Below are 22,180 nucleotides of genomic sequence, written 5' to 3' on the forward strand. Positions count from 1 at the left end.
ACATGGTCCCCTATCCATTTGCCAAGTCACAGATGTGCCCCCTGCTTAGCGGCTGCAGCCTGGCAACTGGGGACAGATGTCCTAGTCAAGTTCAATCACCATGCCAGTGTGTCACTGGCTACCTGCTGCCATTTCAGCTGTAACATTATAAGGTGATGAAATAGTTGTTTCTTAGTGAAAGATGGCTCAAAAAGAAGCCAGCTGGGGTAGCAGGTGATGGAGAGGAAAAGCAAGGGAAAGAAAGATGGCTTTTACCCAGAAACTGGAAATGTCAGATGGGTTAAAAAGTGAACTGGGGAACTCAGCAGGGGCTCAGACCTATGGCGGCCCATGCCCACCATATGCTGTATTTGCAGACAATTAAAAAGCAATTAGTGGGACGGTTTCACCAAGTGCCCGCTGCCAGAAATGGGTCATGGAGACAGAGGCCAAACCTCAGAATATGCCAAGGATGGATGGGGGCTGGGGGCTGGGGGCTGGGTTATGGTGGGGCCTGGCATTGGGGAGTGGTCATGAGGCTCCCAGGATGTCTGCCTGGGAAAGGCAGTATGTGGGGGGGCTGGGGTGTGGGTGCCGATACACGAGGAACAAGAGGTACGTATTATATACACAGGCACGGTGAACCGGAGCTTGGGCCAAGGTGACTGCAGATTGTAAATCACCCCCCACCCCCAGCCCTCAGCTCGCGGGAGTGCCAAAACTTCTGCTTTGAGAACGCTGGATGTTCCCCCAACCTGGCAAACCCCAACTCCATTTTAAATAGCTGGCTCCCTCTCATTTCTTAGGACTCAGCCTCTCTCTGAGGGGTCTTCTGATCATTCTAAATAATAGGTTTTCTTCTTCCCCCACTCCCTTATGACATTCCTTGCAGTTTCCTGTAGGCATCCCAGCTACACAGGGGCCCTTCTGACGGCACCTTTACTCATGCAGGCCTTTGCTGAGCCCACGTCAGGTCCAGGCTGTGTGGAAGGAGCAGACACAGGCCCTGGCCTCCTGAGACTCACAGCTGCTGGGGAGATGAGAACTCAGGGCAGTGAGGGACTCCAGCCCAGGACTTGGGTGAGGGTCCAGGGCTCCAGGAGAGGCATCCTCAGGCCAGGGGCAGAAGAGCTGGCTGCTCAGAACAGGCAGAGGTTAGTGGGGTTGTTAGGGAGGGCTTCCTGGAGGAGGGTCCATCTAAGCCATGTACTGGAGAGGGTGAAATAAGGAGGAGAGGGCATTCTTGGAATGAGGGGAACAGCATGAGAGAGGTGTGGAAACTGAAACAAGAAGGATGAAACCAAGCTGGAGAACTGGTGCTGAGCTGGGACACCATGAGTTAGGAGAGGAAGGGTCCTCAGCCAGTGGCTCCCGGGTCCAGCCCCTCTAGTGTGCAGAGGAGGAAATGACTTACCCAAGGTCACACAGCAGGTAAGTGATGAAGCTGGGACTCAAATCCAGGCCTCTTGACCCCACAGTGTGAGGCCATGCCTTTGCATAAAGCTGCCTCCTGCAACCAAAGTGACTGAAATCTGCCAAGCTGAGCCCAGCTTCCAGCCCCAAAGGCAGAGCATTTGAACAGCACTGCCCCTGGGGGTGGGGGAGGTGGGGTGTGCCCTTTTGGCCTGTCCTCACTCGGACTGCCCTTCCATGAAATAGTAGATCTGGAGCTCTTCTTCCAGGACGCCTGCCCTTCATGCCCCGTCTCCCCTCCCCGGTTCATGTGCTCCTTTTCACTTTATTATGCTTCACTGTAAATGTCTCCCCTGGGATGGGATACAATTGCCTGAGTGCTGGGTCCCCGGAGATCAGCACAGTGCATGTGGGTGGTCGGTATTCTGATGTCTGTCAGTCCTGGCCCAGACCCCAGCCTGAGCTCTGATATCCGATCTGCTTCCACTCCCAAGCCTCACCTTTCAGTGTTCTGCGCGGCTCCTTGGTGACAACATACACTTGCCAAAGCTGCATCCAGTGCCACCACTGGATCTACTTCGAAACTGATGTCCCATGGGTTTGGCCCCAGGACCCTGTCCCCTCCAGCCCCTGCCAGGCCCCCATTGCGGTATCAAGGCCCTGGCAGCAGGAATTGGATCCATTTTTCTATCATCACAGCCAGCTTGGCAGGGACCCAGGCACGTCCTCTCTCCCAGGGCAAACAAACAAACAAAAAACCCAAACTTGTTGCCGTTGAGTCAATTCCGATTCACAGTGACCCTACAGCACAGAGTAGAACTGCCCCATAGGATTTCCAAGGAGTGCCTGGTGGATTTGAACTGCCAGCCTTTTGGTTAGCAGCCGTAGCTCTTAACCACGACACCACCAGGGCAGGCCTTTGCAAAATGCCTGGGGTTTGGGTTTGGGGACCAGAAGACAGAAAGGCTGAGAAGTGGCTTGAGCCAGATGCACATTCGCGCCTTCCTGTGAGTCCTGGGACGGACCAGACAGGAGATCTCACCGCCCTTCCCCAGAGAGCATCTGATAAACAGCTGAAGGATCCAACAACAAACTTTATTAGAAACGCTCCTCATTCATCAAATTCACATTGAAGTGGGGGGCGGCAGTACCATCTGGGGCTCTGGGATCCCACCCACGCGACTATTTCCAGTTAAAAAGGAGTCTGGGCAGAGAGTGCTCCAAACCCACGAGAGACACCCCATAGCACGCATCTCCCACATCCCCCCTTCCAGTTCCCAGGCTGCCCCCACGGGCCCCAAGCTGATAAATAAACATCACACCACACACACATTTGAAATGGGAACAAAATCTGTAGAAGTCTCCCCAAGTGAAAAAATAATTCGCTCAAATAAAGCTGTGACAGCCAGGCTGTACCCTGAATGGACGGTTGCCTAGAGACCCTCGGCTCCCCACCCCAAAGGCTTTCCAGCCCAAGGACGTCACCCAACTTGGGTGAGACAATGCCCCACATTCCCCCATTAGCACCTTTGGAGGAAGTACCACCCTCACCACGCTCCTCTTCTAAAATGAAAACTCTGCTTAAAATCATAATAAAGGATACCTTCTGTCCCTGGGGTGAATAAGTCAGGCTTCTCTTCCCTGAATAGAGGGGCCTGGGGCATCCAGAGAACTCTGGGTAGTGGGGGGGAGGGGGGGCCAGTGGCCAGGGAAGGTGGCATGTGGAGAGAGAGGGATAAGTAAACAGCATTCAAAGAGGTAAGCTGGAAGGGGTCTAAAAACAGCCATGCCCACTTGCCAATTTCGCTGCTGAGCTTCCCTGGATAAGTCTTTCAAAGGGGCACAAAGTCCTAAAATGTCACGGTGACCCTGATGCCCTGCCAAGGGGTGGGGCAGGAGGGGCGCTGGCATCAGGCTGCTTCCATCATTCATTATTCAGAGGCAATTTTCTCCTGCTCTGGCCAATTTCCCCCACACCCTGTCTGCTACCGGGCACACAATAAAAGTCTGCCGCCCAATGTTTTATTCATTCTCTTGAATTAAGGAAGCAGGCTCTTTGATCAATACGGGGTGGCTGCCTCGTCCGGGTGGCCAGCAGGATCTCCGGGGGCCGGCACAGGCTGCTGGCTCCAGGCTCTTCGTGGCTTCCAAGGAGGCATCTTGGGAGCGTGGCTCTGAAGGCAGCAAATACTGTTGGCAACAGACATTTCGTTTTCAAAGTCGGTAACACATCCTCTCAGGGAATGGAACCGGGGTGAGGGGGAAGGCCCCCTCCTGAATGTACTGCGTGAACAGGAGGTGACAGGCCGGGAGGCCAAGGACTCCCACCGCTGCTCTGCAGCCCCCGGCTCACTGGTACTGCAGGTAGTTTTTGAGAGACTGAGGCAGGGGCAGGGAGCCGATGTCCCGCAGGTGCTGCCGGCCCAGGGCGGAACGGATGGTTCTTCGGCACAGGTCCATCAGCGGCAGGGGCTCCGCTGCAATGAGGAGGAAGCCGTTAGTGTCTTGCCCATGCCTTCCTGGCACCTTCTCACCCCCCCAACCCCCCCTCCCACTACACACCACCCACCCACCTGGTCCGCTGAGCCTCAGCTTCAGGGCCCGGGGTTTCTCCCCTGGAAGCCTTCCCTCGTTACATTAACTGAAGGCCTTGCTGTCAGCTGCTGTCAAGTCGCCCCAATTCATGGGACTCCGAGGACAACAGAAAGAAATGCTGCCCTTGTGCCATCCCCATGATAGGTTCCCATCAGACTGTTGTGATCTATGGGGTTTTCACTGGCTGATTTTTGGAAGCAGATCGCCAGGCCTTTCTTCCTAGACCATCTCGGTGTGGAAGCTCTGCTGAAACCTGTTCAGTATCATAGCAACATGCTAGCCACCAGTGACAGACAGGTGGTGGCCGCACGTGAGGTGTACTGGCTGGGAATCCAACCCAAGTTTTCTGCAATGAAGGCGAGAATCCTACCGCTCAACTACCAATGTCCCAGCTAAAGGCCTAGAGCACTGTTTTTCAAACTGAAACCCATTAGACCAGCGAGTCATGATATCAGTTCAGTGGTGGATGACCAGCAATGAAAAACAGAAAATGGAGTGCAGTGCCTATTAAAAAATAAAAATAAAAAACCAAGCCTATTGCTGTAGAGTTGATTTGGACTCATGCCAGAGCCCTATAGGACAGAGTGGAACTGCCCCATAGGGTTTCCAAGGAGTAGCTGGTAGATTTAACTGCCAACTTTTTGGTTAGCAGCCGAGCTCTTAACCACTGCACCACCAGGACCCCTAGGAGGAGTAAATGTTGTTTCAGGAAATATTACGTGGGTGTTTACTGTGTCACAATGTGAAAAGTACTCATGATCACAAATGTTTGAAAGCCACTGGCCTAGGGCAGTTCTGCAGAGTTAGGTTGGGCTCTGAGAGGCTGCCTGAGATGCCTTTGAGTCCTCAGACTTTCCCCAGAGTGTCCTTTGGGGGTCAGCAGAAGGGATGCGATTTTTCCCTCTAGCATCTAGCTCTGGAAAAATTTATAAATTAAAATCCATAAGCAATAGTTTAACTGGGTTTATTGCAGACACAATTACTCAGCTCTTATTCTCTTCCAGGCCCTGTGACTGACCCTGGGGATACAGAGTTAACCAGGCCAGGGCCAGAGGCAGCCCCGGAAGAAGGGGAGAGCTTATGGTCTGGGAGTTTAAACAGGTCAGCTATGGAGGAGGACATGGTGTTTGGTGAGGCAGAAAGCCAGTGAGGGCAAGGAGGACCCTTGGTGAGATGGATGGGTACAGTGGCTGCAGTGAGGGACTCGAACATGCCAGCAATTTTGAGGATGATACAGAGCCGGACAACATTTTGTTCTGTGGGCATAGGTCGCCATGAGTCGGAGTTGACTCGACAGCAACTAACAATGATAGCAAAGTGGAGCCACAAGACCCAGGGTTGTTGACAGGATTAGAGGAGACGACACACGCCAAGAGCCTCGCCCGGTGCACTGGATGTAGTGAGGGCTCAGTGCCGGCTCCCTTCTCATGGTGCATCTGCACTAAGCACCTCCTAGAGGTCGGTCTAACCTGGTGGGAAGTGCCCTCTCCCTCCACTCAAGTGTGGCAAGGATTTTCTGTTTGATTCTTGTGACAATGAATCCGTTACAAGGAGACTGTGAACTTCCTAAAGGACAGCAAACTGGCACAACCACTTTGGAAAACCAGGAGTATCTACTAAAGCTGAACACTATGGCCTTCAATTTTATTCTAGGGCATATACAAAGGTGTATGTATGTTCACTAAAATGCATGCATATGAATATTCCCAGAAGTACTACTTGTGACAGCCCCCAATTGGAAACAATCAAAAGTAGAGCGTATAAATGAACTGTGTATCTACACACAGCAAAATACTAATCGGGCACGAGAATGAAAAACCCAAACCTGTTACTGTGGAATCAATTCCAACTCCAAGCAACCCTATAGGACAGAGTAGAACTGCCCCATAAGGTTTCCAAGGAGCACCTGGTGGATTTGAACTGCCAACCTTTTGGTTAGCAGCTGAGCTCTTAACCACTGCACCACCACGGCTCCATCCCAAGAGGTACCTTTAAAAACAACAATAATTTACTTATTGTGGTTCTAAAAATGCCTCAGAACGTCATCCTAATTGACGACAATGTTCTGGTCTTGATGAAGATTTATTGGGAGCCAGGGCTGGATGTCTGGTTCTATGCTAAAAAAAAAAAAAAAGGCGATAATTTCAAAGGCTCTCCAGTGACCTGGATTTTCCATAACTCTCCACCACTAACCCCTGTATGAATCTATGTGAGCCACTGAACTTCCCTGGGACTCTGTTTTCCCATCTATTAAATGGGGGCATTAGCTCAACTGGTTTTGACAGTCTGTGTCTGCGATGGAAATGGGTGGAGATCTCAGCACAAGATTGGTGGGCTAAGCTGCTTCCCTGGGACCCTTGACATTTCCCTGCCTGCAGATGCCAAGACACGATTCTCCACCCCACTCCCATCCATGCATTTATTTACAGTTTGAAAAAAGATCAACATCTTAAGGGCAAGAGGTGAAATTCTATTGTGGTAACTTCAGATAGCAGTCAGCAGATGGAAGGGGGTTTGGGAGACAGCCCCGAAATCTGAATTTGAGTGATACCTAGGCACTGCTTGTTTGTTTTCAGGAAAAGAAACGAGAAGAAGGCACACATCTGTGTGAGTGCACATACTCCATGTGCCAAACCCTGTGCTAAGCACTTATCCACAGCGGGGACAGATTATCCAATAAGCAAGGTAAGCATGGGCTTACTTTTTCTTACTTACTAATTTATAGTAGACAATTTCACATTTTTCCACTCATCAAAGATTCTGGTTCTAGGTATGGCTGGCCTCTGTCTCTCTCCCAACCCCATAGCAGCTTCCTACAGATTAGTGAGTAAGCACAAGTAAACTCAAGTAAGCCTGTGCTTACTTTGCTTATTGGATAATCCACCCTGATCCACAGACTGTGGCCTTAGTGTCCAAAGGCTTACAGAGTTGGTTGCATGCCTCTGGGCCTCCCCTCATGCTGCTCCTTTGGCCTAGAACACCCTTCCCTGTACTGCCTGCCAGGAGCAAGCCTCCTATTTCAGGACTCCTCCCCATGACTTGGCTCCTCCATCCTCTGGGTCACTTAGAGCACCTGCCAGCTGTCAATCCACCTACTTAATTGCACACACGGGCAAATGCATCATTACCTGTTCACTTCTAAAACATGTTGTCCCTATACCAACTGATACTGTCATGGCTGACAGAGACCACAGTTCACACCTAGAAAGCACTTGGAATCTGGAGAGTTTTCTCTTGAAAAGCTTCACTGTTTTCCCAGCAAAAATAGGTTGTGACTACAGCTAGGACATGAGCAATATCTGCTGATGAACTCTGCAAATAAGCCTCATCAGCACAGACGGTCCCTGGGCCCCAAGGTGGGGCCCCTACTTTTCCCTGGGATAGAGAGCTATCTGTGTGCAGGAGAACAGTCTTAAATAATGCATGGCCTTCCCTAGCAACGCTGCAGAGCAAGGACTGGGAAACCTCCGAAGGGGGAGGGCCCAGAACAGGAAGTGCTTGAAAAATTCCATCTGAATCGTGGTGGCCTGTTGGAAAGACTGAGGCAGGTGTTCAGGAGGCAGCCTGGACCCACACACTTGTACCCCTCCCATTCAAGATCCCCCCGAAAGGACAGAGAAGATGTGCATGTGTGCGTATGTGTAAAATGAATGACATAACAGTGCTGGAAAATAAGAACGACAGTCAGCAGACTAGAAATTAGGGTAAATTCCAAGAAGACAGAAAACAGGGGGGATAGGATGGGTGGGGAAATCAAGCAGAGAACCCAGTAGCCCTACACACCCGGGGCGAACATGGTTCTCACCAAAGAAGCCCAAGCTCCAGCAACAAAGGGTAGACTGGTTATGGATCAAGCATTGGGGCAATTCCTTAAAGAACTATAATCCCAACACCTAGAGCAGTTGTGAGAGGCTCTGCCCCACTTTTCACCCCTGGGCTGCTCTCTCAATGAGGGGGGCAGTCTTTGGAGGAGGCTCCTAGTCAGTGTTGAAATCCCATAGAGAAGCTGAATAGAGTAGGGAGAATACTTCTATACAACAGAGGTCGTAGTGGGATGGTGGAAAAGGGAAGTGTGAAAGAAGTATGTCCTGTCTGCTGGCTTTGCAAACCAGTACCCAAGAGGGAAATGTGTCCAGCAAAATACTCCCACACAAAGACTCCACAGCCCCCCAGCTGAGGAGGATCTATCCCACTGCAGAACAAACACCAGCTACATTCTCAGATGTGTTTAGTGCCTCCAAAAGAAGAACCTCTACCCATCCAATCTGAAAGTTACTCAAGCATGTACTCCAGCAAAATGAAAAAGGAATCCAAGAAACAAGATGGCATGAGCTTCCAGAAAAAGAGGAGGGTAAATGGGACACAAAAGTGAAGAAAGGTAGACTAGAATGAAACTAAGATCCAGTAGATCTTGATGCTTGAAGAACCTCTTTCCAGCAGCTGTCATTTCTCTAAAGTACCACCTTCCCACAATGCTTTGTGCCTCCTTACCTCTGATCCCAGCTCTCAGTTTCTCCACCCCTCAAATCTTCCACTGTGTCCTCAGGAACTACTGTTCTACACAGAAGAAAATATATCCAACTTTTCTGAAAGCCTCTTACACTTACTGTCTCCATTGAACCAAGGATTCTCTCCTAGGACATAACTTCCCTTCAGGATTCTCTGGGAGGCTGTTTGTTCTCTTAGGGTGAGGAGGTGGGGCAGGACCCTGCCTTGCTCCCCCTTGAAACATAGGAAGCTCTGCACCCTCTATCTGCTTGTGGGAAATCACAGCCTCTCTGTGGCTCAAACCACTTTGCTCTGCCTTCTCCCCTTTTATTTGCTGACATCACCTACTGACCTCTGGCCTCTCATTTGTCAGGGCTCTGGCCCGGCCTCACAGCCTCCCTCTCCGCCTACCTCAGCCATCCTCCAGATGACACATTCTCTACAGGGATAACTCTCGTCACTCAGGCCCTGGTTCTTGACTGCTTCATCCTCAGGGACCTTCTCCTCCACCCAGCCACCCACTCCCTGGGCCACACCCGTAAAAGCTCATTCTTGCACTCCAGTCTCTGACCACTGTCTCCTCTCTTCCCAGACCACTGGATCAGCCACCCCCACTGTGACTGTAATTCCTCCTATAGGCCACCAAACCAAAAATCAAACCAGTTGCCGTCACATTGACTCTGACTCATGGTGACCCCATGTGTCCAGAGCAGCACTGCACCATAGGGTTTTCATGGCTGTGACTTTTTGGAGGTAGATCTCCAGGCCTTTCTTTCAAGGTGGCTTTTGGATGGGTTTGAACCACCAACCTTTTGGTTAGCAGCTTAGCGTTTAACTGGCCACCCAAGGACTCCTCCTGTTGGCCACAAGGCTCTCTTTTTGCTCAATCCGACAGCCCTCCTTTCTTTACCTCCTCCTCACCCAGTTTAGCAATGTGATATTCCCAAGGTCACGGGAGCAGGCGGGTGTGATAGGGTGGTCAGTGAGAGGCTGGGGAGGGGGTGGTGGGTGGATATAGGGAAAGAGACTAGGAAGTGACTTGGGGACAAAAAGCAACTTCAGGTCAATTTCAGGATCTGGAGTGAGTTCAGCCCCTTCTCCCCTTCCCTGCCATGAAGTCCATTGGAAAGTGGCTGAGCCTTTGGAAGCCCTGGGCTCCGAGCCTGGCCGGGCCGCCATCGGCACAGTGACCTGGCCTTCCTTCTTGGGGCAGCTTGTGTCCATCAGTGTGGCAAATGGCTTGGCAGGATGGCCTAGGCTCCTGTCCACTCACTGATGTTGGGCGGAACAGAAATCACGTTTCATCCTGGCAGTAGAAGGACTTAGGCTGTCCTCAATCAAATTAGGGTTCGTTGAAAAAAATCCGCATGAAAAAGTGAACGGGAAGGCTACCAACGCGAAACATTAGATGAGCCTTGGAGGCTCAGTGAGAAGGGGCTTCCTTAGGGTGAGTGGTGCTGGGGGTGGGGGCGCTGTAACTTCCTGTTATTATCAAAGCAGGGCTGGCTGCTCAAGGCCTCACCCTCAAGGCCTCACCGTTAGCATTAGCATTGTCAAAGGATCTGGCAACTTGACTCATTCATCCTGGCAGCCTCTGTCTCCAGGCCCTCGCTGCTGCCCTCCAGGCTAAGATCCAGCTATTGACTCTCTCTCAGGTGTGAGCAGGAATGAATGGCTCCAAGTAGGCCTTGGCAACTTAGGTCACCGGTGGGGCGGGGGGGGGGTGGGGGGGGGGCGGTGCGGGAAGCTTGCCCATTGGGGCTTCTCAGCTCCTAAGTAGATGCAGCCTGGAGAAACCTCCCTGTGTTTGTGCTGGGGGAGGGGTGGGGATGTGAAAGAAGGTCTATCACCTGGCCAACCTCTGAGAGCCTTGGCTGGGAGTGGGAGGGGGGCTGGAGGCAAATCTTAGCTCAGCCTCCACCAGAGTACAAGGCCAAAGCCAGTTTCTTGCAGCAGTGAACTTGACATTTCTATAAAAAAGGTAAGATGTCTCCAGTGGCCCATTATGCAGATAGAGAAATCAAGATAGGAAAAACATCATTGTTTTAATGAATGACTTCTCAAGGAGGGCTATAGGGATAGCAGAGTTCCAACGCCACTTTGGGGGCTTTCAGGCTAAAGTCTTGTCTAACTGGTGCTCACCACACATGCCTTTCTCCATCAAACCTGTACTTACAAACACGGTTTGCAGGACTTGATGGGGATCTGGGTATGTAAAGCTGAATTAGACACGCTTCCTCCCTCAAGGGGCTACAGGCAGGGGACAGCCCAAGGAGTCTGCACTTAAGGAAATGAATTACAGGAGGCTGTGACAGCTGGGAAGAGGGGCACCTAACCCAGCCTGGGGGGATCCAGGATGGCTTCATGGAAGAGGCTACAGCCAAGAGAAAGTTTAGGGGCTGAGTTGTACTGGCAGTTCAGTGACCCCTTGCAGGGGTCAGCCCCCAGACCCCAAAACCTGTCTGCAGAGCCGGGAGGGCATGTGGATGGGGCCATTGGGTTGAGGAAGCCTTCCTGGACCCTCCAGTTCACTTATCCCTGCCCCGTCCCTGTGTTCCCCACAGCCCCCCAAGCCTGGGCTGTTGGGGGCCCTCAGTACTTCTGACTCCTCCACCTGACTGTTAGCTCCTGGGGATGCGGTACATTGCTTGGGGAAATAAAGAGACTAAGATCTGTGTGAGGGATAGAGGGGGCTAGGGGTGACACATGGGTGGGGTAGGCAGCCCAGCAGGAGCGACGCCCAGAGTTGAAAGTCTCCTGGAGAATACGGGCTCTGGGAGAGCCATCGGAAACCTCAGGGAGGGTACTGACTTCCTCAGATGTGGGAGTGGAGTACGGTCCAACTACATTTCACCCTGACCGGACATGTGCATCCAGGCAAGACACATAAGGTCCTTTTTCACACAGTGTCTGGGTGGGTAATCTTCACTCATTTCACTGATGTGGGAAAAGGCTCAAACAGGCCAAGTCACCGCTGGTGGTGACAGAGCTGGGTTTGGGGTTAGGGCTGTCTGGCGCTGGGACCCGGCACTTTCCACTCGCTCAGAGAGGACAATTCACGATGGAGAACCGGCCCTGAGGGACACCACTGTACCTGTATCCAGAGCACAGTTTTCATGACCTTCATTTTCTCCTCAGGATGTACCTTGTGATTTCTGTCCAACAGGATCTTCCTCCCTGGCAGTATTCCTTTACTCTGAAAAACCTGCCCTCCTGGAACCAACCGTTGGCCCCTCACACACTGGAAGCCACCACATTCCCTCAGGAAGGGGGTAGGGCTGTGGTGGGGGCAAGAGGTCTGTTCAGAGCATTCTGGTTCCTCTCTCCTCACCTTCCCTCACCTCTAACCTCCTGACAACACCCAGTGCCTGGGGCCAGGGACCTGGGGGGCTAGAAGGAAGACATCTCACCACCTAAACCAGAAGCATTACTGTAACTCATTTATACTGTGGAAGAGGAGTGGGTAGGCTCCATTTTCATAGAGAGACTTGGGTCCTGCGCCAGCCAAGATCAGAGCAAGCTCAGCTCTCTGACCTACCTCAGATGGTTGCTGTGTGAATTAAAGGAGTTGGTATATGTAAAGGAGTGTACAGCACTGCCTACATACACCAAGTGCCGAATACGTACATTTAGCTAATATTTGTCTCCCTGGGTCTGTGAAGGAAGATCCCCTTAGGCTGGTAAAATGGGAGGACGGTGTCCTGCTACCCTTAACAAGCCTGAAATCCAGGTTAGAAGTTGAAAGAAAAGCATGAGAAGACTGGAGGACTGGACTGGGGTATTCGGGGTTCAGAAATCTCAGTCTCTGTGGACTTGGCCTTGGACTTGAAGCTTCCAGTCCAACAGGTTGCTCTGTCTTCTCTCCTTGGGATTTGGTCTGGGGGAACCAAGAGTCCTGGGTGTCCAGAGTCCTGGGGTCTCCAGAGCCTGGGGCCTCGGGTCTGAAAGACTGGCTGGATCTGAGCCACTAATTTTAAGCACCACCCCTCAGCCTACAACAGGCAAAGGTAGGCAGAAAGGAAGAACAGGTATGCCCTGGGGTTCAGGAGACAGGAATTCTAGCTCAGCTTCATGATTTACTCCTCAAGACCCTGCAAAATTCCTTTGGTCTCTGGGCCTTTCTTTCCCATCTGAGGCCACTGAACAGGATTTTCTCCAAGAATCTGACCAGTTCTGAAATGCTGAGGCTCATTCTCTCACAGGCAAACTGCAGAGCCCCGCAGTCCAGGGAGGATCTTCGAGGGTGGCAGGAAAGGGACCAGAACTCGCCTTCTCTGGCTCGTCTTTCAAACCACTCCACATGCGTGTGCGCCTGCTGTACTGACCTCATGCCACACCCCCATGACCACATGGATGGGGCTGGAATCCAAATCTGATCGCCCCTCTTCCTTCATACCTCTTAGAACAGAAGCCTGGGATGAGGAGAAGGGAATTTCCATGATCATATTTATTTAAAGCTCCCAGAGAAAACCACCAAGTCACAAAATCAATTGTTCTTTTTTTGGTGCCCCCAAAGTTCAAAAATGAGCCCTGTACATGAGATAGGCCCAGAATTGCAACTTTTCCTTGTGTGTTATCTGAGAGATGAAGAGTCTTCGGAGAGAGCCCTGGGCAGGACCAATCCTCGTTCTTTCTTCTCAGTGGCACCTCATACTCCCCTGCCCTGGCCCCAGGCCTGAAATCTCTTTACCCCTTGTTTCTGCAAGCAGGTTGAACCCTTGCAAGAAGGCACCTGTTGACTTAAATTCATACTAAGGTGTAACTGTCTTAGTAGACCTGAGCACAAGTGTTATGAGGAAGAGGGAGGGGCGAGAGTCCTGGTTTCTGGGCTTGGGAACCTTCCGTTCCTTCATCTGGTGTGATTTAACGAAGGCACAGGTACCTGAGGCACCTTCAACTGTAATATGACCACAGTGGCGGCTGGCCCAGTTCTGGTGTGATTGCAGAACCTACCATATGGCCCTGGTTCGTGCACGAGTGAAAAGCAGACCTGGAGCTAGTCTCGTCAGAAAATTCTCTTCAGAAGAGGAGGAAAGAAAACTAGGGTTCTATTCAATCGCGTACAACCAAAGTTGTATGACCAAAGTCATACCTGTGAAAGTTCGAGCAATCAGCTCTAAACAAAATCATTTCTAAAAGGGCACACTTCCCTTTCTATATTTATTCATTTCTGTTGTGCTTTAGACGAAGGTTTACAGAGCAAATCAGCTTCTCATTAAATAATTAGTATACGCACTGTTCTGCGACACTGGCACCAACCCTGCAACATGTTGGCACTCCCCCTTCTCAGCCCTGGGTTCCCCATTTCCATTCGTCCAGCTTTCTTGTCCCCTCCAGCTTCCTTTCTATTTTTGTCCATAAATTCTGACCAGGATAATCAATACTGGTATTCCTGGAGCTTGAGACATTTTTAGTTTGGGGGAAAACTGGAATGACTACATACCTCAATTCAGTATGTACTTAGCTCCTGTTAGGCTAACAACAGATGTCCAGTTGGTTCGGACTCACAGCGCCCCACGTACAACAGAATGAAACACTGCCCGGTGCTGCATCATCTTTGCAATCTTTGCTATGTTTAAGCCCATTGTTGCAACCACTGTGTTAATCCATCTCATTGAAGGTTTCCTTCTTTTTCAAGGACCTTCTACTTTACCAAGCACAATGTCCTTCTCCAGGGACTGGTCCCTCCTGATAACATGTCCAAAGTACTTAAGACAAAGTCTCGCCATGCTCTCTTCTAAGGAGCATTCTAGCTGTACCTCTTCTAAGACAGAATTGTTCATTCTTCTAGCAGGGTTGGATGGGTATTGTCATTGTTCTAGTCCTTGGGTTGGGTGGTCAATTCGTGGGTGTGCATTAAATTATAAAGAAGTAAATATATAAATAAACCAATTAGAATGAAAGAGAGCTCTGCACGAGACCAATGATGACAGCGTATTACAAACAAAGGGTTATGCTTAATCCAATTCTATGCATCGGAGGTTCAGTTGAAAATATGAAGGCAGAGAAAGACAAAAGTTATGAGTTGGCCCCAAACTGGCCCAAACAAGAGCTTGCCCTGAAGATGAATTACAGTCAACTACCTAATGAGCAAGGAGCCCTGGTGGCACAGTGGTTAAAGCGATCAACTGCTAACTGAAAGGTTGGTGGTTCGAAACCACCAGCAGCTCTGAGGGAGAAAGATGTGGCAGTTTGCGTCTATAGAGATTTACAGCCTTGGAAACCCTATGGGGTTGCTGTGAGTTGGAATCAGTTCGACAGCAGTGGGCTTGGTTTTTGATTAGTTAATGAGCAATCATGGAGTCACTCTGGTCTGCTTAGTACTTATCGCTGCTTGGGAGAAGGCAGTGCTGGAAGGACAAACAGCACAGGGCCTAGAGTTAGAAGACCTAGAGGCAAGTTCAGGCTTTGCAGGGCCAGTTGCTTCATGTGTAAAATGGGGACAACACTGCCTCAAGTGAGTGTTGGGAGGACTGAGCGAGGGGCAGAGATCAGCTAAGATCAGTACTCAGCATAGGCCCTGGCATAGTGAATGATCAGTGAATCACAGCTATGACAAATGTTTCAGAGCTGTTAGTGTCCTCTGAGACAAAGCAAAAACAGAGGGAGCTGGTACAGTGAGCTGAGGACCAGACACCCCAGGTAAGACACCTCTATGTCGACCACCACAGATAATTCCAACCAGAGGTCTGAGGAGGCCAGAGCCGCTAGGGTGACTAGGGGAGCCGGGGCTCGAATCTGGCTGTGTGATCCCAGCGTCCAGCATTACCCACCATCCTGCTCGAATTTTCAGGCTACTCCTCCCAGTCTTCTCACCAGAATCACGGGCATGGGGACAGACACCCAGAGTGTTGACAGGGTTTTCGAAGTCCATCGTGGTGTTCTTATTGGGCTCTTTGGCTGAGTTTTTGGCAATAAAATAGTAACAATATTAATCATCATAGCAAGGGCTAACACAGCGCTTCCAATGTGTCAGGAAACATTCTAAGCACTTTGTTAGACTTACTGTATTTAATCCTCACAACAACCCAGTGGGGTAACTACTGATATGTTGTTGTTGGTAATGCCATGGAGTTGGTTCCAACTCATAGTGACCCCACGTACAAAAGAACGAAACACTGTCCTGATGCTGCAGGACCAGACCGGGCAGCTACTAATAAAAACATCCATTTACAGACTAAGGAAATGGAGGCATGGAAGGGTTAAGTAACTTGCTTAAGGTCACAGAGCTAGTAAGTGGTGAAAACGGAATTGGAACACAGGCAGTCTGGTTGGGACGCATTCTTTGCTACACTCTCCTGGGGAGGTGGGATGACCAAAACCAGCTGCTGCTGAGTCAGTTCTGACTCATGGAGAAACCCTGTGTGTCAGAGTAGAACTGTGGTCCATAGCGTTTTCAATGGCTGAATTTTTTTAATTAGATAGCCAGGCCTTTCTTCTGAGGCACCTCTGTTGTTGTTGTTGTTAGGCATTGTCGAGTCAACTCTGACTCATAGCAACCCGATGTACAACAAAAACACTGTCTGGTCTTGCACCATCCTCACAATTATTGCTATGTTTGAGCTCACTGTTGCAGCCACTGTGTCAATCCATCTCACTGAGGGTTTTCCTCTTTTTCGCTGACGCTTTACCAAGCATGATGTCCTTCTCCAGGGACTAGTCGCTCCTGACAACGTGTGCAAAGTATATAGACCAAGTCTCACCATCCTCTCCTCTAAGGAGCATTCTGGCTGTACTTCTCCCATGACAGATTTGTTTTTTCTGGCTGTCCATGGTATATTTAATATTCTTCCCAACACCATAATTCAAATGCATCAGCTCATCTTCGGTCTTCCTCATTCACTGTCCAGCTTTTGCATGCATATGAGACAACTGAAAACACCATGACTTGGGTCAGGCATACCTTAGTCCTTAAAGTGACATCTTTGCTTTTTAACAGTTTAAAGAAGTCTTTTGCAGCAGATTTGCCCAATGCAATAAGTCATTTGGCTTCTTGACTGCTGCTTCCATGGGTGTTGATTATGAATCCAAGTAAAATGAAATCCTTGATAACTTCAATACTTTCTCTATTTATCATGATGTTGCTTATTGCTCCAGTTGTGAGGGTTTTTGCTTTCTTTACGTTAAGGTGTAATCCATACTGGAGGATGTAGTCTTTGATCTTCATCAGTGAGTGCTTCAAGTACTCTTCACTTACAGCAGGCAAGGTTGTGTCACCTGCATACCACAGGATGTTAATGAGTCTTTCTCCAATCCTGATGCCGTATTCTTCTTCAGATAGTCCAGCTACTTGGATTATCTGCTCAGCATACAGATTGAATGAGTATGGTGAAAGGATAGAGCCCTGACACACACCTTTCCTGACTTTAAACCACTCAGTATCCCCTTGTTCTGTCCGAACTGCCTCTTAATCTATGTAAAGGTTCCACAGGAGCACAATGAAGTGTTCCGGAATTCCCATTCTTCATAATGTTACCCGTAATGTGTTATGATCCACACAGTCAAATGCCTTTGTGTAGTCAGTAAAACACAGGTAAACATCTTTTTGGTATTCTCTGCTTTCAGCTAAGATCCACCTGACATCAGCAATGATATCCCTGGTTCCACATCCTCTTCCGAATCCGGCTTGAATTTCTGGAAGTTCCCTGTTGATATGCTGCTGCAACCATTTCTGAATGATCTTCAGCAAAATTTTACTGATATTGTTCGAAAATTTCTACATTCTGTTGGATCGTCTTTCTTTGGAATAGGCACATATATGGATCTCTTCCAGCCAGTTGGCCAGGTAGCTATCTTCCAAATTTCTTGGCATAGACGAGTGAGTGCTTCCAGTGTTACATCTGTTTGTTAAAACATCTTAATTGGTATTCTGTCAATTCCTGGAGCCTTGTTTCTGGCCATTCCCTTAAATGCAGCTTGGACTTCTTCCTTCAGTACCATTGGTTCTTGATCATATGCTACGTCTTCAAACGGCTGAAGATCGACCCATTCTTTCTGGCACAGTGACTCTGTGTATTCTTTCCATCTTCTTTTGATGCTTCCTGTGTCCTTCGATTTTTTTGCTCATAGTAACTTTCAATATTGCAATTCAAGGCTTGAATTTTTTCTTCAGTTTTTTCAGCTTGAGAAATGCTGAGCATGTTCTTCCCTTTTGGTTTTCTAACTCCAGGTCTTTGCACATTTCATTATTATACTCTACTGTGTCTTCTCAAACAGCCCTTTGAAATATTCTGTTCAGCTCTTTTACTTCATCATTTCTTCCATTCACTTTAGCTTTTTCTATGCTCAGGAGCTAGTCTGAGTCTCTTCTGCCATCCATTTTGGTCTTTTGTTTTTTTCTGACTTTTTAATGACTTTTTGCTTCTGGGTGGACTCAAACCACCAACCATTTGGTTAGCAGCTGAGCGTGTTAACTGTTTGTACCACCCTGGGACTTTGGGGAATGACAGTCACTAAAACAGGGAAACTTCTCCCCAGCTCTATCGATCCTGTCCCTCTGTCTCAGTGCCCCATGCCCTGACCCTCAGTCCTGCCCCATGTGGTGGTGCTAGACTGGCTTTCCGCCCACTGGGGATCTCTGATTGGACTGGAGGTGGGCCCTGGTCCCAGTGAAGTCCAGCCAGAGGCTGGTACATGAGCTCAGAGGTGGCCCAAAGTGAAGACCCTGCCCATTGACTGGTCCAATCACCCTGGTCTGTCTGGATTTGGCCTGAAGAATTTGGAAAAGAGAAGGGAGCCCATCTGATTCCATGAAGTAGGGAGGCCTCTGCCCTTCAGAGCCAGCCACCCATCCCAGTGAAGCCCCCTTCCTGAAGCAACCTGGGGGCTCTGCTCCCAAAAGTCAGGTTAACTGGCACAGTTGGCTCCTGCCTTTCAATGAATAGTCAAGGTCAGGCGAACTTCCTTTCACTCGGGAAACGTCATCGCTTCAGCCTCTTACTGAACAGCATAAGCCCCAGGGGTTTAACATGAAGGCCCTGTAATAGATTTATTGTGTTTATTTGACCTTTCCAAGTGTGAGCTCAGAAACAGGCCCAGAGGAGGATGGTGGAAGCTTGTTTTTTCTTAAGTTAAGCAAAATTGATGAGCAAACCGAATTCTTTCTTGGATGGAGTCCTCCTAATTTTCTCAGCCGAGCTCCTTCCCTCTTGTAGTCAAAGGACCCAGTAGGCCCAAGAGGAGCCCAGTATTTATGGGATAGCTCTGGAAGAGGAAAACTGTGTCTCCTAAGGAGTAATAAGTAAGTAGGTCTGCAAATACACATTTTCAGTGGGCAAACAGTCATGACCCAGAATAACAACAAATTTGGAAACTACTGCTCTATTTCTACTTCCAGTTTCAAGGCAAATTATTTCTTATTTTAAGTAACTTTTAAAAAAATAAATGGTCAATGCATGACTGAAAATCATCTTAAGTATTACAAATATGTCTGAATTTTTAGACCAGAGCCTGCAAACCCCCATGCCTATGGGGCCAGGCAGGTAACCTAATAATGAGGAGCAGGTAATTGGGCAGAAGGAGGGAGTGGTGAGGCCCTCAGTGACCCAAGAGCACACATACAAGGGAACTCAGCTCCAGCCCTGTTTCCAAGCAGAGATGTGGGCCTGGTGTCACCAGATTTCCTGCTCTTCCAAGGAAAAGCTAGAAATTCAGATTTCTATGTGCTATTTCTGTGTTATTTACTTTAGCATGGGCAAACAAAACATTTCTAGACCCAGGCACAGCCCCAAGCTGCCAGTGTCACTTCTATTGCAGACTGAAACTCACCCACCATCTTTATGTGAAGTGGATACCTGCCACCCACCCGGTGGAGGGAGGTAGGCGGGCAGTCCTCATAAACTGACAAAAAGTCTACTCTGACCACAGAACCACAAACGATCTGATCCAGGAATTTGCTCACGGTGCTTCCATGCCACAGATGACTCTAGCTATACTATCTGTAAGTTTGTGTGAAAAACCAGAACTTCATTAAAAATCTGTTGCTGTCAAGCTGATTCAGACTCACAGCAGCCCTACAGGACAGAGTAGAACTGCCCCACAGGGTTTCAAAGGAGCGGCTGGTGGATTCGAACCGCTGACCTTTTGGTTAGCTGCCCCATTTTCTCTCGGAGTGTTCTGAGCACCAGAACTGGGAATCTCCCACTGGGCCAGTGGTCAAGCACACTCACTCCTTCTTCACTACCAGTTCTCCTTGTGTGGGCACTGCAGCAGGTGAAACGTATACTCAGTTGTGTGGGAGTCAGAGGTGCTGTAGGGATCACCATAGAGTAACCGTAATGGTGGCATCACCACTGCCACTGCCACCACCAAGCCTACGAAACCAGGTGCCATCGAGTTGAGTCCAACTCGTGTACAGAGTAGAACTGTGGTCCGTAGGGTTTTCAGGGCTGTGACCTCTCGGAGGGAGATCACCAGGCCTTTCCTCCAAGGCACCTCTGGGTGGGTTTGAACTGCCAGCTTACTGGTTAGTAGTCATGCATTTAACCGTGTGCACCACCCATGGACTCCTACCAACACGACTGACAGTGGCTAATACAAACACTTGACCTACGTTAATTCATTCAGTCCTCCCAGTATCCTACGAGTTAGGTACCGCTTTTACCTCCATTTTAGAGCTGAGGAAACTCAGGCAGAGGGGTCACAGAACTTTCCAAGGTCACACAGACAGTAAGTGGCAGAGTCGCTGGGCTCTAGAATCTGTATTCTTCACAAGACAAACTTACCCTTCACAACACGGATATATTTGATGTAAAATGCCAACAATATCTATTTTTCCATAAAATCAGACACTTACTTCTTATTTTACCCCAGGAGAGGGGTAGATAGATCGATAGCTGCTGTCGAGTCAACTTCAACTCATGGTGACATCATGAACGATAGAACAAAATGTTGCCTTATCCCGTGTCATCCTTACAATTGCTGGCATGTTTGAGGCCATCGTTGAGACTACTGTGCCAACCCATCTCCCCAAGGGTTTCCCTTGCCCTTGATGGTCCTCTATTTTACCAAACGTGATGTCTTCCTCTAACGATCTCTCCCGGTGATGCGTCTAAACCAATCAAGTTGCACAATGTTCAGTCGTGATCCACAGAGTTTTCACTGGCTAATTTTTGGAAGTAGGTCATCAGATCTTCCTTCCTAGTCTTAGTCCAGAAGCTCTGCTGACATCTGTCCATCATGGGTGACCCTGCTGATATTTGAAATACCAGTGGCATGGCTTCCAGCCCAGCTTCAAAGCAACACACAAGCCACCACAGTATGACAAACTGACAGATGAGTGGTGGAGATGGGGGGTGGGGGCTGGGCAGACATTAAAGCTCATGGACAAAAATAAAAAAATTTGGTAGCAAAAACTGGAAAATTCTACCCATTAACTTTCTGTGTGTGAGAATTGGGAAAATACAGAAAAATATTTCAGTTACAGTGGTAGTGAGCCAGTTTCCTCAAGGCATAAAGACTGAGCCTCATCTTGACCTTGGACAGCAATAATACTAACCCTAGCATCACTAGCAGTTGTCCTCTGAGCGTTCCTTTGTGACTGGCCCTGCCACCTGTGGTTTGGATCCAAGGCTGGCAAAGTCCACAGACAGGCACCATCGTCCCATGTGATTTCCAGCAGTGAGGAGAATGAAGCTCAGAGGTTAAGCTCCTTGCACAACACTGCACAGCTGGTGAGTAGAGGGCAGATAACTACGCTGTCGTGAATTACTCCCAAGAGGCACCACGTTTCTTGGCACTTACTGTGTGCCAGGCCAGGTGCTGCGGAGCTGGAAATGAGTCAGACGCCCTCAATTTGAGGAGCTCATGGTTTCCTGGGGGCTCACAGGGAAGGAAGGCTGCTCTCCTAGTGCCATGCTCAGGGTGACTGAGTTTACCTCTGTCGTGAACTGAACCGTGTCCCCCAAAAATATGTGTCGACTTTGTTAGGCCATAATCCCCAGCATTGTGTGGTTGTCCTCCATTTTGTGATTTTCCTATCATAATCTCTGCCTGTGGTTAAAGGGCATTAGGGTGGGATATAACACCCTTGCTCAGGTCACATCCCTGATTCAATATAAAGGGAGTTTCCCTGGGGTGTGGCCTGCACCACCTTTTATCTTACAAGAGATAAATGGTAAGGGAAGAAAGCAGAGAGTGGGGACCTTATACCACCAAGAAAGAAGCACCAGGAACAGAACTTGTCCTTTGGACCCGGGGTTCCTGCGTGGAGAAGCTCCTAGTCCTGGGGAAGATTGACAAGAAAGACCTTCCTCTAGAGCCGACAGAGACAGAAAGCCTTCCCCCCTGGAGATGATGCCCTGAATTTGGACTTGTAGCCTACTAGGCCGTGAGAAAATAAATTTCTCTTTGTTAAAGCCATCCACTTGTGGCATTTCTGTTACAGCAGCACTAGATGACTAAGACAACCCTGCAGATCTTTTCTGCATGAATACAATTGCCCTGTAGACTGAAGGTCAGCAACAACTTCCTTCTACTAAATTTATTAATTCTGTTTTAACTGAGATGAGATTCATGTAACATAAAATCCACCATTTTAAAGTGTACAGTTCAGTGGCACTTGGGACACTCACAATGTATTGCAACCACCACCTCTATGAAGTTCCTAAACATTTTCCTCACTCCCAAAGGAGGCTCTGTACACATTAAGCAGTCACACCCCATTTGTCCCTGCCCCCAACCCCTGGCAACCACTAACCTACTTTCT

The 22,180-nt window shown here is 49.2% G+C and overlaps 1 protein-coding gene across 1 annotated transcript in view; it reads right to left on the reverse strand.

Annotated features, from left to right (window-relative positions):
• Window positions 1-3,101: 3,101 nt before the first annotated feature.
• SPSB4 (splA/ryanodine receptor domain and SOCS box containing 4) overlaps window positions 3,102-22,180 on the reverse strand; it is a 97,924-nt gene continuing 78,845 nt past the window's right edge. The window contains exon 3 of the mRNA XM_049867209.1: window positions 3,102-3,869. Coding sequence (XP_049723166.1) covers window positions 3,742-3,869 — 128 coding nt within the window. The 3' untranslated portion in view covers window positions 3,102-3,741. The remainder of the gene's footprint in view (window positions 3,870-22,180) is intronic.

This window comes from Elephas maximus, chromosome 23, assembly GCF_024166365.1.
Source record: "Elephas maximus indicus isolate mEleMax1 chromosome 23, mEleMax1 primary haplotype, whole genome shotgun sequence".
NCBI classification, from domain to species: Eukaryota; Metazoa; Chordata; class Mammalia; order Proboscidea; family Elephantidae; genus Elephas; species Elephas maximus.